The sequence below is a fragment of the Microtus pennsylvanicus genome, chromosome 8 (assembly GCF_037038515.1).
Source record: "Microtus pennsylvanicus isolate mMicPen1 chromosome 8, mMicPen1.hap1, whole genome shotgun sequence".
NCBI classification, from domain to species: Eukaryota; Metazoa; Chordata; class Mammalia; order Rodentia; family Cricetidae; genus Microtus; species Microtus pennsylvanicus.
Genome location: NC_134586.1, coordinates 49,663,929 through 49,681,391, shown reverse-complemented (window position 1 = coordinate 49,681,391; position 17,463 = coordinate 49,663,929). Strand labels below are relative to the sequence as shown.

General features: G+C 40.5%; 1 protein-coding gene across 1 annotated transcript in view; it reads right to left on the bottom strand.

The window, feature by feature from the left end:
- Positions 1-917: 917 nt before the first annotated feature.
- Tafa4 (TAFA chemokine like family member 4) overlaps positions 918-17,463 on the bottom strand; it is a 212,181-nt gene continuing 195,635 nt past the window's right edge. Inside the window, exons 5-6 of the mRNA XM_075982001.1 lie at positions 13,102-13,226; positions 918-2,266 (exon numbers count right to left, since the gene is read on the bottom strand). Coding sequence (XP_075838116.1) covers positions 2,255-2,266; positions 13,102-13,226 — 137 coding nt within the window. The 3' untranslated portion in view covers positions 918-2,254. The remainder of the gene's footprint in view (positions 2,267-13,101; positions 13,227-17,463) is intronic.

Below are 17,463 nucleotides of genomic sequence, written 5' to 3'. Positions count from 1 at the left end.
TTTTCCAAGTGCTGGACTATTCTCATGAAACAGCACATCTGCCCATGAGGGCAAGCTGTGAATTCACCTGGTCGCTGGTTTTGTTAGGCTGAGGCTACAGCTGTATCACTAGATGGGCAGCAGGGTGTTTTAAGATTCTAAAAAAAGAAAAACAAAGAAAAAAAGAAAGGAAGAAGGAAGGAAGGAAGGAAGAAAGGAAGGAAGAAAGAAAGAAAGAAAGAAAGAAAGAAAGAAAGAAAGAAAGAAAGAAAGAAAGAAAACACTTAAGATCTACCTGAAGGGTACTTGATTGAAAGCTGCATTACTCCCTAGGAACCTGATTTTCACTTCTGTGAAAATACAGAAATGTCCCCTACCTACTTTCCTACAGAGAGGGAATGATAACATAGGATGAGCCTCAGAGCCCCAGCCCAGGGCTTACTTTAGAACTACATAAAAAGCACATATTGAAGTAATAATGGATAGTATAGCACTTTCTGGTCCTTCCATTTCCCCTAATAGAACATTTACTCCCTGGAAATAGTTTAGTTCCTAAAAGAATTCCCCAAGGTAAAGTAGTATCCACCTCAACTGTTCTGCTTTCTGATTCAAGATCAAATGTGAGGGTTACAAACTAACATGGTACTTCATCCACTGCAAATATATCCTTACATTTTTAAAACCCTTTAACAATAGAAGAGCCAAGAGAGGACACACAGGATGTCATGAATGTGTCCAAGCCTTACTGATATTCACTGGATTCTCCAAGCTCCTTTTCTAAGCTGTACACACTAGAGACAAAATAGTCACCTAAATTAGTCATATCCCCAAAGTTAAATTTAAAGTAACCCAATTTCATGTTTATGTGAAAAGGAACACTTGTAAGCATCTGTCATGAACACAAAATCTTAAGGCACCAAATAATCACAACATCTTATATGCCATCAACAGAGTGATAGTTTACTTATTCATATGAGATTTACTATTCTGGTAGGCACCCAGGCAGTCAAATTCAAACTGAAGTTTAACCAATAAATAGGTAGCACCCATTTCTTCTGCGAGAACAAAATCAAATAATTGATAGTACTATAGACAACATAATAAAATCGATTTCTCCTTGTAATTATGAAAGGACAGGGACAGCACAGCAAGTATCTTTTTGACATTTCATAATATATACAATCAGTCCCACATTACAGAAGCACATACACAAATAACATCGCTGTCCAAACTTGGACCAATTTCTCTTTGTTTCTTACATTTCTGAATGATAGCATCTACAAAATCATTGAAACCAGAGGAAAGATGGCTGAGATTTTATTTACATTTAAAGAAGTAAGAAAGCTGGCAAATGGGTATAGAAAGACTCGTGTTAGGCTAGCATCACCTGTAATGTAAATATTTAGCCTTTAAAGACGCCTAGGAGATAACAAAAATATTTCCATAGAATTGGCATATAGTGGATCTAAGAAATCACCCTTACCCTAAACAGAAATTGTCCTATATTTTAAATGGTTTTCCTATTTGATTATACCCAAGTCATAAAAACCCCATGTTTATGTTCCTTTATGAATATCATGATAAAGCTTTGGTTATAAAACTCTGGTGTTAGTTTGTTTCCCTCCGAACTCAGCCAATGGTGCACCAAGGTTAAGATGCTTCTGCTGTGTCTCTGCTACTAAGAATGGAACTAAAAGGGTAAACATGTTAAATTATCAAAAGTAAAAAATACAAATGCTCACACAGTAACCCAACGAGTCCTTCCATTCTCCAAGGTTCATAAAATAAATTTTCTGCACCAGATAATTTGAGTTCTTTAATCTAGAACACATATACGTTAGCCAAATCTTCTGTCATTTAGACTTTCTTCACACCTTCCCCATAATGGCTAAAGGACACATTTGAAAGAAGGGCAGACAGGGTCCCGTTGTAGTTCCTGTTCCTTGGGAAAGTCAGAAAGCTAAGAGGCAGGTTCCCCAGTGCTGCTCGGCGCTGACACTTCCGATCACCTCCGATGTTCCCCTCCGGCATTTCTCCTGTTGTATTCCTTTTGGGATCGGAACATGTCAGTTGAGTGGCTGTCTGTAGATATGGTTCCATGTGATAAGATCGCAGAGCAGAGAAGCAGGGGCAGCCAGGGAAATGCCACTTTTCATGATGCATGAATTGTAATTGTGGAGGTCTGAGATCAGAGGTGAGTTCTCACTAGACTGGCAATCCACACAGCACAGCTCTGTGTCCTGATGCCCCTCAGGGTCAAAACACTCTGTGTCTGCTACCGCGTCACCTAAAACAAATGAAACTAGGTGAGCCTTTGACCTTACACCACCAAAGAGAATCCTTGCTGCCAGAGAACCAGAGAGACTGGTTTATCAGTTGGAACCTGTGTCTGTAACCGACCTGAACCCAACAGACTCTTTACATCCAGCTCGGCTTCCCTGCTCTCGCTTTCAGTATGCAAAGAAAGCATGGAAGAAGGCTTCTATGATGGAGAAGTATGTGCGCTTGCTTTTTTATTTTCCGAGGTTATAAAATGCCATGAGATTAGGTACACCCACTGCCCACGAATTCCTGCATGTTAATTAAGCATGCTTTGTTAATGGCACTGAATAGCTTTTCAAATGAATGCTGATTAAAATCACTGCTTGTCAAAATCAAAATTTAACCTCTGTTACATTTTTAAATGCAGTTAACCTGTTTTTAAAAAATTGTTTGACAGTAATGATCGGTTTAATGGAAACATATAACCATTAAGAAACATTATTGTGTTCTTCATTTTTAAACACATGGACTCATTATTTAAGACCCTTCAAAAAGTTTGTAAGTTACACAGTCAACACACCAGCTCGGGGGAAAGTCGCATAACCCTTTAATACATTTATACTGTGCAAATATTTTCAGAAGAGGCTGGGTTATTTGGTAACACAGTCATCATGCCTGGACCTAACAGACCTTATATTCTTAAACTGGAACTGGAAAGCTTTCTCTGCAAAGAATTAAGTCTGGGTCATACTTTGAGCTCTGTGTGCTGGACATTGGCTACATTCAAATGTAACTCACAGCTACAGTCAGAGACTACAGGTAAACTCACAGGCATTGATTAGTTCCAACAAAGTATCGATGGGGATTTCACGTAATTCCCAATTCTCCTGTTATAAAATAGTTTTTTGATGCACAAAAAAAAAAACAGGGTTTCACTATGTAACCCTGGCTGACTTCAAACTCCCTATATGAAGACAGGTTGGCCTTACCATCCTCCTGCCTCTGCATATTGAGTGCTGCGATTAAAGTCATGCACCAATACACGTAGGCTACTGAAGCCCATTCTTAATTCATAATTAAAGTAATATAAAAAGCAAGCAAAGGACTGGATTTGGGTCACAAGTGACTGAATCAAGGGGAGGAACCTGGGGAAGAGGCCCAACAACCCCAGGAACACATGTGAAGGGCGGTGTGCAAAAAGGAAAGAGAAAGTGGGGTACTCGAGAAAAGAGGTGCAGGGATAGGAGTGTGAAGGATTTTCAGCAAAGGGGAAACATAGACAGCACTTGATGAAAGTGGGGGCCCATTAGAAGGAAGAACTTTCCAGAAAGAGGGAAACACAGAACAGCACAAGTCATTCAAGCACCCTAGCCTTTCTTTGATGAGGTAAAGAAAAGCGTGGCCAGACTATGAACTTACAGGGGTCACTTTGAACCAAGCAGTGAAAAGGAAAACACAAGAATTTAGGATAAGGATGAGAGTGTGATAAGGAAAATCAAGATAATCCCAAGGTCGTTGGTGGAGCACATGGGTGCCAACTTCAGACCTGGTTGTAGGTGAGGTTAAAGGTGCCTGAAGGAAATTTGTGAACTGCATTGTTCAATGGTTATCACGTAGCACTTGAGAAGTAATGGGATTAAAGCCACCGGACACCACTACACCCAGCCTAATAAAATCCACTCTTAATGCACGTGTAATAGAAAAACAATCAAAGGGCTGGATTTGGGTCACAGTTGTTGACACTTCTATATGTACCCTGCCTTCTCTTTGCAAGCTAAAGGCATGCACAGGCAAATATCAACCTGACCTAGAAAGTAATCTTCTAAAGTTTCTTACTTGAGGTGACTCAATTAAATCAGGAATATTCTGATTTATTTTCATCTTAAATCGCTATTATACTTACTACATATAGAATTTTTATTACTGATTTTAAATTTCAATGGATGTGAAGTTACTAACATGCTAATACTGGCTTCACTTCCATGTATCAGCCCCCAAAACCCACACATCTGAAGCCTTCACTATAGAGGTAAAGGGATATCAGACTTCAAGGCGAGAGAGACAACTCCTCAGTTCAGGTAGCTAGCCCCTTAGGAGGTGCTTTATGGTTTCTATTGCTGTGATAAAACACCATGACCAAAAGCAACTTGGAGAGGAAAGGGTTTCATTTATCTTACACTCCCAGGTATCAGTCCATCACTGAGGGAAGCCAGGACAAGAACTCAAGCAGGGGAGAAGCTGAAACAGAAATCTTGTAGGAATGTTGCTTACTGGCCTGTTTCTCATGGCTTCGTCAACCTATTTTCCTACAGCACCCAGGACCACCAGGTCAGAGGTGGCACCAGTGGTCTAGGCCCATCACCATTAATAAAGTAAATGCACTACAGACTTGCCTACATAAAAATCTGTTATGGATATTTTCTCAGTTGAGGTTCCCTCTTCCAAATGACTCTAGCTTATGCCTAGTGTTTGTGTATATACTGTGTGACTCCTTGGTGTGCCCAGAGGCCAGGAGAGGGCACTAGATTCACTGAAACTGAAGTTAATAGATGTTTGTGAGCCTTTATGTATGGGAGATGGGAACCAAACCAGAGCTTCTGCACAAGCAACAAGTGTTCTTAACTGCTGAGCCATCTCTGCAGCCCTAGGACAATGGTTTTATTTTTGCTGTTGTTCTATAATTGAGACCTTTCTACATGACCACTCTGTCTGCATTATCTCCTTAAAACCCCTTCCAATCCCATAATTCATGGTCTCTTTAGTATTGTTACATGTATATAAATGTGTATAAACACACACACACACACACACACACATCTACAGCCCAAGTCCATTGATCTTAAGTACATATGTCCAGGATTGGAGAGTATATGTGAGCACTTATCTCTACAAGAAACTAAATCTCCTCTCTCAGCAGCCATTGACCATCTCTGGAATTCCTCTGGAAGTCAGATCATATGGAATTCCCCTGTCCACAATGGCATGTCAACTGGGATTGTCATTACGTTATTCTTGTTCAAGCAATCACATTGTTGAGATTTCATGGATGCATTATTCCTTGAATGTTAGGCGTCATTATTTAGCAAGAGACATTCAAATAGTCTAGCTTTTACCACCTTCCATGATTTTCTCTGAACATTAGGTTATAGGGATTGCATTGCTGATGTAAAAATTTGGGATGGGCAACCCACATCCCATTTCCCATTATCTCTTGCATTTTGACCAACTGTGAATCTTTATAGTGGTCACTATCTGTTGAAAAAAAAAGAAGAAGAAAAAGTTTATTTGATGAGGGGTGAGAGCCACACTTATCTGTGGGTATCAAGATAAGATTTTGAATATAGTTATAAATTCTATTAGTTTAGAAAAATGCAAGTAGTAGATTCTCTTCTCAGGTCTATACTACCAGCGATAGGTACTTGGCTAGGTTTATAGTACAAGGCATGGATTTCTTCCTAATGAGTGGATCTGAAGTCAAATTAGACAGCTGTTGGTCATTCCGAGATAAATGTGTGACTATCACACTATGCCAGATATTTTACTAGGCTGATCATTGTTGGGGTTTGTAGGCTTTCCAGCTGGGTTAGAGTACTACAGATTGCTCCCCGGCACCTTTGGATACTATAGAGCCAGCCCTCTGGGAGGAGGCATCCAGGTCAATTCCAGGTCAAGTATTACATGTGCTCTGACTGAGTGTGTGGTACCTTCAGTAACAGGGTCTTACATTCAAGTTCTGGAAGGCAACCAAGAGTAATGGCAATTGCCAATAGCCAATGTGATTTTGAAAGACTTGATTAAGAAGCTTCCCATTTTTGGAACTAGCTTTTGTTAGATAGTACATGATTCTTTGGGCATAGCACTACCCCAAAACTCCATTTAAAACTCACATATGGGGGCTGGAGAGATGGCTCAGTGGTTAAGAGCACTGACTGCTCTTCCAGAGGTCCTGAGTTCAATTCCCAGCAACCACAATTCTCACAACCATCTGTAATGAGATCTGGCACCCTCTTCTGATGTGTGCGCATACATGGAGGCAGAATGTTGTATACTTAATAAATAAATCTTTAAAAAAACTCACATATACACTTTAAGTACGAAAATAATATGCTGCTGTATGGTCTTATCCAACATCCTAATGCTCTCTCCTCCCCGCTCCTCCTCTATTGCTCTCCCTCCCCTTCTCCAGTTGAAGTCTGACCCAGCCCCCATTTTCCCACCACCCCCACCCATAGCACCTGTTTCCTACTGTTCCACTCCCCGGAGCTCCATCTCTCACTTTTCCACCATGGTCCCTTGTTGAAAGGAGGCTGCATGTTGGCTCCCAGCTGCTCAGCCCCAAAATAATCATACAGAAACTGTATCAATTAAAATACTGTGTGGCCCATTAGCTCTAGCTTCTTATTGGGTAACTCTTATGTCTTAATTTATCCCATCTCCATTAATCTGTGTATCAGCATGAGGTCATGGCCTACCTGTAACATGAGGGCCTACTTGTTGCGGTTTCTGTCCTACCAAGTTCTACAGCTGTTTAGCCCCCAAAGAATGACACAGAAATCTACATTAGATATAAACTGATTGGCTCACTAGCTCAGGCTTCATATTAGCTCTTATAAGTTAAGTTAATAACAGGAGTATTCTAGGAAGAAGGAAGCTTCCTCCACAGTCCTGCTCAGATTACGGAAGAAGCAAGATATGACCTGCCCTGCTGAGAAAGGTACCAAGCCATGTGGTTAACATAGACTAGAATAATGGGTTAATATAAGTCATAAGAGCTAATAAAAAGCCTGAACTAATGGGCCAATCAATTTATAACTAACGGAGACCTCTGTGTGACTTTCTTTGGGACTTGCCAGTGTGGGAACTGGGGAGGACAGAGACCCCCAATGAGCAGGCCTTCATGTTACACCCACCAGCTAAAGTTCTGGCATCTGTCTCCAGCGGGGCTACATGGCTTCTCCATGAATCTGCTTTTTTTCTCCCAGCATTCGGTTCTGTCTTCCCCACCTATATAAGTTCTGCCCTGCTATAGGTCCCTCCCTATTTTCCTGGCTTCTTCTGAAACAATGGGCTAGCTACTCAAACCTAAAGAAACAGAGCTAGAGACCACAAATAAGAAGGATGATAACAACATTTATGTATCTGGATCTGGGTTACTTTACTCAGCACAATTTCCAGCTCCACTTACCTGCAAGTTTCATGCTTTTATTTTTTTTTACCAGCTGAATAGAATTTCAATATGTATATATACCACATTTTCATTGTCCACTCATCAGCTGAAAGACATTTATGTTGATTCTGTTTCCTAGCTACTGTGATTAGAGCAGGAATGAACATGGCTGAGCACATATCTTTAGGGTAGGATACTGAGTCCTTTGAGTATATATCAAAGAATGGCATAGCTGGGTCATTTGGTAGATTCAGTTCCTACTTTTTAAACAATCTCCACACTAATTTCCAGAGTGACTAGACCATTTTGTAAGCCCAAAGTGAATGTGGGATCCTTTTCCCCCATAATCTTGTCAATATTTGCTGTCAAAGGTTTTCATGATCTTAGCCATCCTGATTGGGAAGAGAAAATCTGAGTGCAGTTTTAATTTGCATTTCTCTTACTGCTGAAAATTTTGAATACTTGGGTAGTAGCCACTTTTATTTCTTCTTTTGAAAACTTTGTTCAGATTCATAGCCCATATTGTTAATGGAGTCATTTATTGACTCTGGTTTTTACATTCCTTGTATATTCTGGATATTTAATCCTCTTATTATATGTATATCTATCAAAAATTCTTTCTCACTCTCTTCTCAATTATTTCCTTTGCAGGAGAAGCAATTTAGTTTTATGAGGCCCCATTTGTCAATTGTTGCCCTCAATTTCTGAGCAAATGGAGTTCTGTTTAGAAACGTCTTGTATCTTGTTCTGATTTTTACTACTTCTTACCATCTACTGGATTTCAGTTTGTTCTTGTTTCTGCAAATTATTGGGTTGCATCTTTAAGTTGTTAATTTATGTAATTTCTGGTTTTTAAATATAGATACTTAGAGCTATACATTTTCTTTTTGAGACTATTGTTAATGTGTCCTATAGGTTTTGTTGCATTGTCTTGTCATATTTCATTCTAAGATTTTTTTATGTATGTCTTGATTTTTGACCCATTCATCATTCAGTAAAGTGTTAATACCTATTAGTTATTATGGTTTTTATAGATTATTTTATGACTATAAGTTTTACTGAACAACAGTTAGGTAGCATACTTGGAGTTACTTGTGTCAATTCTTTTGTGTTTGTAGGAATTTGTTTCATGCCTCAGTATGTGGTCTGTTTTGGAGAAACTTCTATGGGTGGCTAAGTAGAATGTATATTCTTTGGTGTTTGGTTGGAATATTCTATAGATATCTCCTAAGTCTATTTGACATATAATTACTTAATTCTAATGTATCTCTGTTTATTTTTGTCCAAATGACATATCTCCTGGGGAGAGGAGATATTGAAATCACCAACTATTATTGAATTGTGCTTAGATTATATCTTGAAGTCTAGTAATATGCTCTTTATGAAATGGGGTATGCTAGAGTTTAATACATTTATGTTTGGGATTGTAAAGTCTTCTGGGTTAATTTTTGCCTTGATTAAAATGAAGTATCCTTCCTTATCTCTTTGGATAAATTTTAGTTTCAACTCTGGTTTTCTGATATTAGAGTGGAAACTCCTGCTTGCTTTCTGGTCCCATTTGCTGGGAATATTTTGTTCCTGTCATTTCACCCTAAGATGGTTCCTATCCTCAAAGCAAACCAACATCGAAGTCTGTGTTCTAAGTCCAGCCCTAGGCTTAATATGCGAAGTAGGCTAGAGGTGAGGTCTAAGACTGCATTTTTAACAAGCCCCTTGGTGAATAATTCTACAGTCATGAAACGATGAAATAATTATGGAGGTGACCCAAGAGACAGAGAAAGGCCACAACTAAGGTGTCACTTGAGGAAGGTACTGGGCAAGGACTAGAGCATGGGAAACACTAATATGAAGGAAGCTTCTGAAGCCAACACTGCCATTTCTGTTATCTTATAAATTTCTGCATATTTCAGATGATTAAAATTTAATTTTTATTCCTGATCCTACAAATGTCAGTTTCATAGGCATGATCATCCTAAAGACTGAAGTCTCTTGGGGTTTAAACAAATATCCATGAGACACTTTTCTTCTTGACTCGTTCCTCTTTGCATTTCCAATGAAACCCTGGAAACTTTTAGACACTTAATAGAAAATTTGAAAAAAAAATTGAATAACGTCCACACCTACTAGATTGGACATTCAAGACATGAAAGTTTATCTCAAAATTTTAAAAGTAGAGGTAAGGCTAGGGATGTAACTCAGCTGAAGTTGCCAAGAATGTGTAGGTCCCTTAATTCAAAATCAAGTTCTTTGGGGTAGAGAAATAACCAAGTGAATTTCAAGAATTGAGTAGGGAGGTTACAAAAAGCTCCTGAGAAAATGTATCATTCTCTAGAACAGTGCCTGGGCCTAAGCACCATTGACTGTGGGGACTACACCATCCTTTGTAGGATGCCTACCATTGTCCATGGTGTTGACTCACAGATGCCTGTAGCATCTCCACCTCAACATCTGGCAACCCAAACATATCCTCACATATTGTCCAGTGTCCCAAAGGGGAAGAAAGCACCCAGTAAAGCTCTTCCTTATTCACAGTTTCAAAATAAGAAGCTTAAATACCACAGACTTTCACAAGACCAAAGTTGTCTTCATCTACTGACAAATTATTCAAATGCCCTGACACACCCTTACTGTTGATGCTACAAAGTCACTGGGTCCTTGGAAGAAACTTTAGCACTGACAGTTTGAAAGAGGGAAGTGCCAATCAAAAACTCTGAAGAGAGGAAAAGGAGCCTTGAGGCATGAGAACAGCATGACTTCTTTTCCCACAGGAAGTAGTTCCTGAGCCTTCTCAGGAGAATGAAGAGGATGTCAGTCTTTCCTATGTGGGGCTGATGGCTAAGTAAGAACAAGGACATGTCTGCCTCTCTTATTTTCATCTCTGAGACAGAGCCCATTAGTATCTCAAACCAATGGCTAACTCTTTCTGTATTTGCATTTAAATGAGAAGTAGAATCCTAGCATAGGTGGCTTACTACTCAAGACCTGACACTCTGAGCTGTGTGTTCCCATGCTGCTGTGCACAGATTCTTTAAGGAAAATGGAAACTGTTCTGATGTTTACTTAATACCCCTTCCAGGGAGGCAACTGCTTTGCCATCACAGGATGGCTGTCCCTCCAGAGATATAAGGTCAGTACCATTGCAAGCAAGAGCTACAGTTTCTATAATGTCAAGTTCAGCATGGGAGGCAGTCAGAGCTCCCCAAATGAACTTCTGTGTGCATGCAAGCCATAACAGACATAAAGTGTTTTAAGAAGTTCAAGGCATGCTGACTTGGATTAATAAAGGAAACAAAGTTTTATACCTTCCAGATTATTCTCAAATGGCATATCACTGGGAAAACAGGCAGCCCAAGTATTACAGTGGCTTTGGGAACTGTATTATGTCTCTACATCCTTCCAGGAGATAAATGAAATGTCACTACCATTGAGAATTGAGCTAGAGCAAACTCATATTCCCCACACACAGAGGCAAAATGCCCCTAAAGGTTTACTTCCTGCTAATGCTCTCACTAACTGCACATAAAGAGAGAGAGCCACTCTACCAAGTGAACTACTTACACACATTCTTTTTCCAGAATTCACTTGGCTTCCATTCAATCTTGTTTTACATTTATATCTAAAAATCAATACAAATTTAATCTTCTAAAGTGTTATTTCTTAGTCTACAAGAAATGCAATGAAAGTTTATTTTAATCACTGATAGATAGAAGATTATTTTTTTAACCTCATAGGAGACTTCAATACTTTTTATTTAGAGAGTACTTATGGGAACAGCTGAAAGGAGTCGGGAGCAGGAAATAGAAGTTGCTTAGCAAGTGCAATGGCCTTAGGTGGCTGGGAGTTTACTGGGCGTGGCCTAGAGGGATTAGTTGGGCAGTGGGACAGTTAACCTCCTTGGTGCTTCAACAAATACCTCCATGGATTTCCTCTAACATGGATGTAAAAATAGAGTTGTGACTTGAGGTCTATGGAGGATTGCCTCAAAGAGCACCCAGAGATACCAAAATCTGTACATGCGGAAAACCTACCTAGAATGGTATGCCACTTACGTGTAGTGTATACAGACTTTTTGATATTTTTAATAATTTCTAGATTGCTTATAACAACTACAACACAAATGCAAATATATATATATATATATATATATATATATATATATCTTTTTTTACTTGTCTGCATGTATATCTAAGCATCACATGGGTGAAGTGTCTATAAAGGCCTGAAGAAGCACTTGATCCCCTGGAAAAGGAGTTACAAATGGTTGTGAGCTTCCATGTAGGTGCTGGGAACTGGACCCAAGTCCTCTTCAAAACCAGAAGGTGCTCTTAACTGTCAAGACATCTCTTCAGCCAGAAATGGTTTTTATACTCTATTATTTAGGGAATAATGACAAAAAAGAAAACTGTACTGGTTTAGTTGAGATGCGATTACCTTTTAATGTTTTAGTCTGTGACTGGTGGAATCTACACAGGTCCTGTCAACACAAATGTTGCTGAAATCACACATTACCAGTAAGCACAAGTTATGTTCTAATGGGAAACAACTTTAAATGGACATCATTGCAACCTGTCTAACTCCGGTAACCTCAGAAAGACTTGTCGTTAACTGGTATTCAAGAAACAGCTATGGTGACATCAGCTGGATCTGGGCCTACCATGATAGGCAAACATAGACAAGGACCTGACTTCACAGTTCCCACACTAGATAGGAAGTAATGTAGGGAACAAAGGAATACAGCTATCCATGGAAAATGTAACCTAGTGGACACTTAGTCACCAAACTCATATGCAACCTAGGATAGATTCACTGAAGAAGAAGAATAGTTGACTAGAAAGGAAGGGAAGACATCCCATCATATGAGAAGGAAGGACCACCTCAAAGGCATCATGGCAGAGACCAACAGAAGGCCAGGAGGTTTGGGGCAGAAAGAAGGGAACCTGTCTTGCATGATTGTCTCTGAAGGACCAATAGGATGACTGAAGCTGCTCAGAGGTTTTAGGATGGCCTGGTTGAGAGCTGACATCTCACAAACACTGTTTGCTGTAGTCAATAAATGGAGTTTCTGCCGGAAGGAAGTCATTAGTCACTGGACATGATGGTGGATTAGGTGGGAGCCAGGAAAGCAGTCATGAAAGGATTTGGCAGTAAAAATTTCTAAAATCCAAGTAATTGAGAGGACACAAAAAGACAAAGAAGTTTGCTTTCTCGCTGAAGAACTGAAGCACTTGTGTTTTCCTTCAGGAGCAAGAAATTCAGAATGGGGAACCACTAGGGAGAAGCTATAGAAGACTTGAGTGAGAATCTCACCTGGCCTGTCTCCAATCTCAGTGGCAGCATATTTTCCCATCTGCGTAAATCATCTCGAAGTGGATTCTTGCCATGTCGCTTTGATACACTGCTCTGTCAACTGGAAAACCTTTACTTTAAATTGAGCTCCTGAAGGAGCAGAAGGGAATTTAGGGGCCCTGCTGAAAGTAAGAGTTCACCCACCAAATCACTGCCCCAACACGCAGCAGCAACACTGGCAAATGGACTTCCTGAAAGGCAAAAGCCACAGTGTAGCACAGCCCTGGCAGGTTTATCAACACAAAACAATGTTGTTCTCTTGCTGGCGAGATCCAGGCACAGCAGGAACCCCCTGAGTTAGCAGCTCCCACAGCTATAAATTACAGTTACCTTTTGTTCGTACTTGCCTTAGTGGTTTTGACTTTATTGCCACTGCTACAGGACCAACCCGAGGAGTCCGGAAGGACTCGGCAGTCCTCTCCTTCCAAGCAGGGATCCATGTGGCACCACCACTTCTCAATCACAATGGAAGCTGGAAAACAAAAGATGCATTGTATTTGTGACATGCTTTCTTCCTCCACGTGTGGGTGGCAAAGCGGAACACAGGTTAGCACACTCACGCAAACGCTGCTCTGGGACCATTGCATAAGTGTGTTTAAAGAGTTCAGTTGGACCTCCATGTACTCTGGAAAATGCAGTTTTGGAGTTGGCTACCAAACGTAATAGAATTGGTAAGAGCCGATGCCTTGTGGGCACCTGTCTTGATTTGAATCTCAATGTGTTCTTTTCTCCTTTGCTTTATGGCCTTACATTTGTCATATAATTTCTCTTAGCCTCGGTTTTTCCAAAAAGGCAGGCATAAAAATTTGGCCAAAGATGCAAAAGGTTATAGTAACTTCAGGGGAAACTTTGAGCCAGTCCTTTGGTCCAGGAAAGGCTAGATACTGTAACAGACAATCTCTTTGGTTGCAGGCTCCAGTGGCAGGCAGGTGTTGTTCAATGTTATTCATGGCTATGAACACTAAAACTTAAACACTTCATTCTGCATGGATACCATCCCTGTAGTCCACTGTAGCAACTAGCTGAATGGTGAGTCACAATTTGTCATGTAGTGAAAATCAGCTACAGTGTCAGGACCCAGCCTTGCCTCACAGTCCATGTGAGATTATTCCAGGATGTTCATTTCACCTGTGAATTCATTATTCCCCAACTCCTGCCATCTGCACACACACAGAAGTTTGCCCATAATACTGTGTTTTATGTTAATAAAACAGAAAATAAGTAGTTTTAAAAATGCTGCAAGATCCCCCGGCGGTCCTTCAGAGCAGCTTGTCCCAGGCAGAAACAGATGCCGGACCCCCAGAGCAGTTGCTGGTCCCAGCGAGGCAAGCGGCTGGGTAGGCAACAGTAAGAAGGGACATGGGCAGACACATCGTACAGAATAGAATTGAATATTTATTACTTAAAGGAGGGAGGAGAAAAAAGAGAAAGAGAGAGAGAAAGGGAAGAGAGAAAAGAGGAGGAGAGAAACAAAGAAGGGCATGAGAGAGAGACACGCACACGCACCTAGAGGGGACAGAGAGAATCTAAGATGGTGGGAGGAGGGCAGGGGTCACCGGGAGTGAGTGTAGCTTATCTCTTAAAGAGTCGAAAACCATAACAAGTAGCATACTAGATTCTGGAATTGAACACCAACAGAAGTAGGGGAATCTCCGTTCTATAGGATGGTTCACAGGGTGGCTGAATTGCAGAGGTTAATTCAGCCAATTAGCTGTTACAGAACTGAGCTGGAGTTTTGAGGCATTGGTGAGTCAAGAAAGCCTGACCTGTTTTCTTGTTGAAACAGCAATATTTACATAGAAAACACCTCCAAGTAGATGTTACAATTCTCCCCCTTGGGATGATCATTGTTTCCCACAGTTTCTGAGCTGCAGAGATGTGGGACCCATAGATTACTTTTGTGTTTTTAAATAAAGACTTTAATAAATGGAAACAGGGTAAACATGTCAGTTTGCTATGTGTGAACAGTGTGTTGTTGTAAGAGGTGCGGGCCCTTTGTTGCGTTCTGCCATCCAGCTAGCTTAAGCCCTGAAATAACCACATAGAAATTGTATTAATTAAATTACTGCCTGGCCATTAGCTCTAGCCTCTTATTGGCTAACTCTCACATCTTGATTCAACCCATTTCTAATAATCTGTATGTCGCCACAAGGTCATGGCTTGCCAGGAGAGATTCTAACCTATGTCGGTCTCAGGCTGGAGATTCATGGCATCTGCCACACTTCCCTTCTTCCCAGCATTCTGTTCTATCTACTTCGCCCATCTAAGTTTCTGCCCTATCAAAAGGCCAAGGCAGTCCCTTAATTCAACCAGTGAATGCAACACATCCTACACCAGTGTGTGATGATTACCAGAATCAAATAAATTAACTCATCCATAGTTACTCATCATTGATCATTAATCCCCAAATCCTGTGCACCTTATAATGGAAGATCCGCACCCTTTGATCAACCCGTTTCATCTCCCATCCTACCAAACCCTCCAGCTCTGGAAATGACAATTTTTCTCTGTACTAACAGGAATTCTACTTTCTGAAAAATTATATATACAACAGACCATGGGAACTTTAACCCTTTGGTTCCTAGCTTATTCCTTTAGCATAAAGCCCTCCTGGTTCATGCATGTTTTCACAGATATCAGGATCTCTTTGTGTGAACAAATACTGGTCTACTGTGAACATAGCCTGGGTGTGGCATTGTTTGTGACTTACGCCTTCATTTGGCGCCCAACGTGGGGCTCGAACCCACGACCCTGAGATTAAGAGTCTCATGCTCTACCGACTGAGCTAGTCGGGCAGGTGGCTTGGGTTTGGGGGACGCAATCCTGCCGCTCCCCTTATTACTACAATAGCCCACATTTTTCTTCTCTCCCCAGCAGTGAAGTTACTGGGTTGTTCTCACCCAGCTATGTCAGTGAAAATGGTGGTACAGATGCCTTATAGGTAGTGAGTTCGAGGATGGGAATGTGGCTTGAAGCATCTGCTTACCTGTGTAACACTCTGGGTTGGAGCTCCAGCACCACACACAAAGGAAGGGCCGATTTTATGTCCTGTGTATTATGTCTAACAGGAAGTTTACTGCATATGTAATCTTATTTTCTGAGGAACTTCTATATTGCTTTCCATGGTTGTCTGTACCAATTCACTTTCCTGTCAACAATACATGAGTGTTCCCATTTCTCTGTGTCCTCACATCCCCCTGTGGTTTAGATAACAGTCATTCTAATGAGAGCAAGATAATACAGTGATGTAAAACACTGCCTTGGATGCCTGTTTGATATTTCTGTTCTCTCTGAGAAAATAGATATCAGGTCCTTCGCTCGCTGGTTTTGGTTTGGGGATTTCAAGTTCTTCAAGCCCTTTATGGGTTGGATGTGAACCCCTTACAGAAATGTGATTCATGGGACTGGTGAGATTCCTCGGTTAAAGCACACGTACTGTTCTTTCAGAGGACTGCTGCTCAGTTCCCATCACCCACGTAGGGCAGCTCGCAACTACAGGGAACTCCAGTTCCGGGAGATTGATGGCTGCTTCTAGCCTCCAGGGGCACCTGTGCTAAAGTGCACACATACCCATGGGGGCCGGGGTGGTGGAGATCTTAGAAAAAGAGAAATAAGTTCTGAAACAAGTTCTCACATTCTCTGGGCTGTCCTTTCCTTCTGTTCTTTGTTGCCTTTAAGGGATTTTGGTTTGACGGGTGTTCACTTGTTTGAATTGCTTTTGTTGCCTGTGTTTTTAGTATCTATACCTAAAAGTCCATTGCTAGTGTCAAGGGTTTCCTGCATTGACTTCTCAGCTTCATAGTTTCTGGTGTCATGGTAGTCTGTGGTGCACTGTGAGTTATTCTTGTCTATGGAATAAAGCCATCTTTTACTTGCAGGCAGCCACTTTTGACATAATCTATAGTGAGTATATCCAGAGCCTTAATCACATGTATGTAAGTTTATCACTGGCTTTCTACCTTGTTCCATTGTTCTGTTTGTCTGCTTTTATAGCACACCTATGCTGTCATGAGATTACTGTAGCTCTGAGTACATGAATTAGGATGTATGATGTTTCTAGACTTCCCTTCTTCTTACAAACTCTTGATCTATTTGTGCTCTTTGTGACTTCACGTAACTTTTAGGGCTATTTTCTGTTTCTGTGAAAATGCTACTTAGTTTTTGATAGGAATCTGCAGGTCATTTGGGACACTTGGCAACAATATTCACTTTTATGTTGTGTGATTTCCTTCTGCAGCATAAGAGAGCTTTCAGTACATGGATCTTTTGCCTCCCTGGTTAAATTATTTTTTTCTAAGCATTTTGTTTTATCACATGATCATAAACAGGATCTTTTCAAAATTCTTTATCACTCTATGAAAATGCAAGTCATTTTTTTTTACAATTCATTCTTTTAAAAATTTTCTAGCTGCCGACTTTACTGAATTCAATGTCAATGGTTTTTTAGCCTCTTAAAAGAAGTGAAGCAGAAACAACATTACAAACACATTTTGTAAAGCCAGCATTAGCCTCTTACCAATGTCAGGTCAGACATCTACAAGAAAAGAAAATTACAGGCCAACATATTTCATAAAGATGAATACAAAAAACCCTCAAAAACACTAAAAAGCCAAATTTAGCAGGATGTTGAATAAATTACTCAACATGACCAGGAGGGAGTTGCCTCTCAAGTGCAAAGAGGATTAAGTATTAATCAATGTGATCCACTA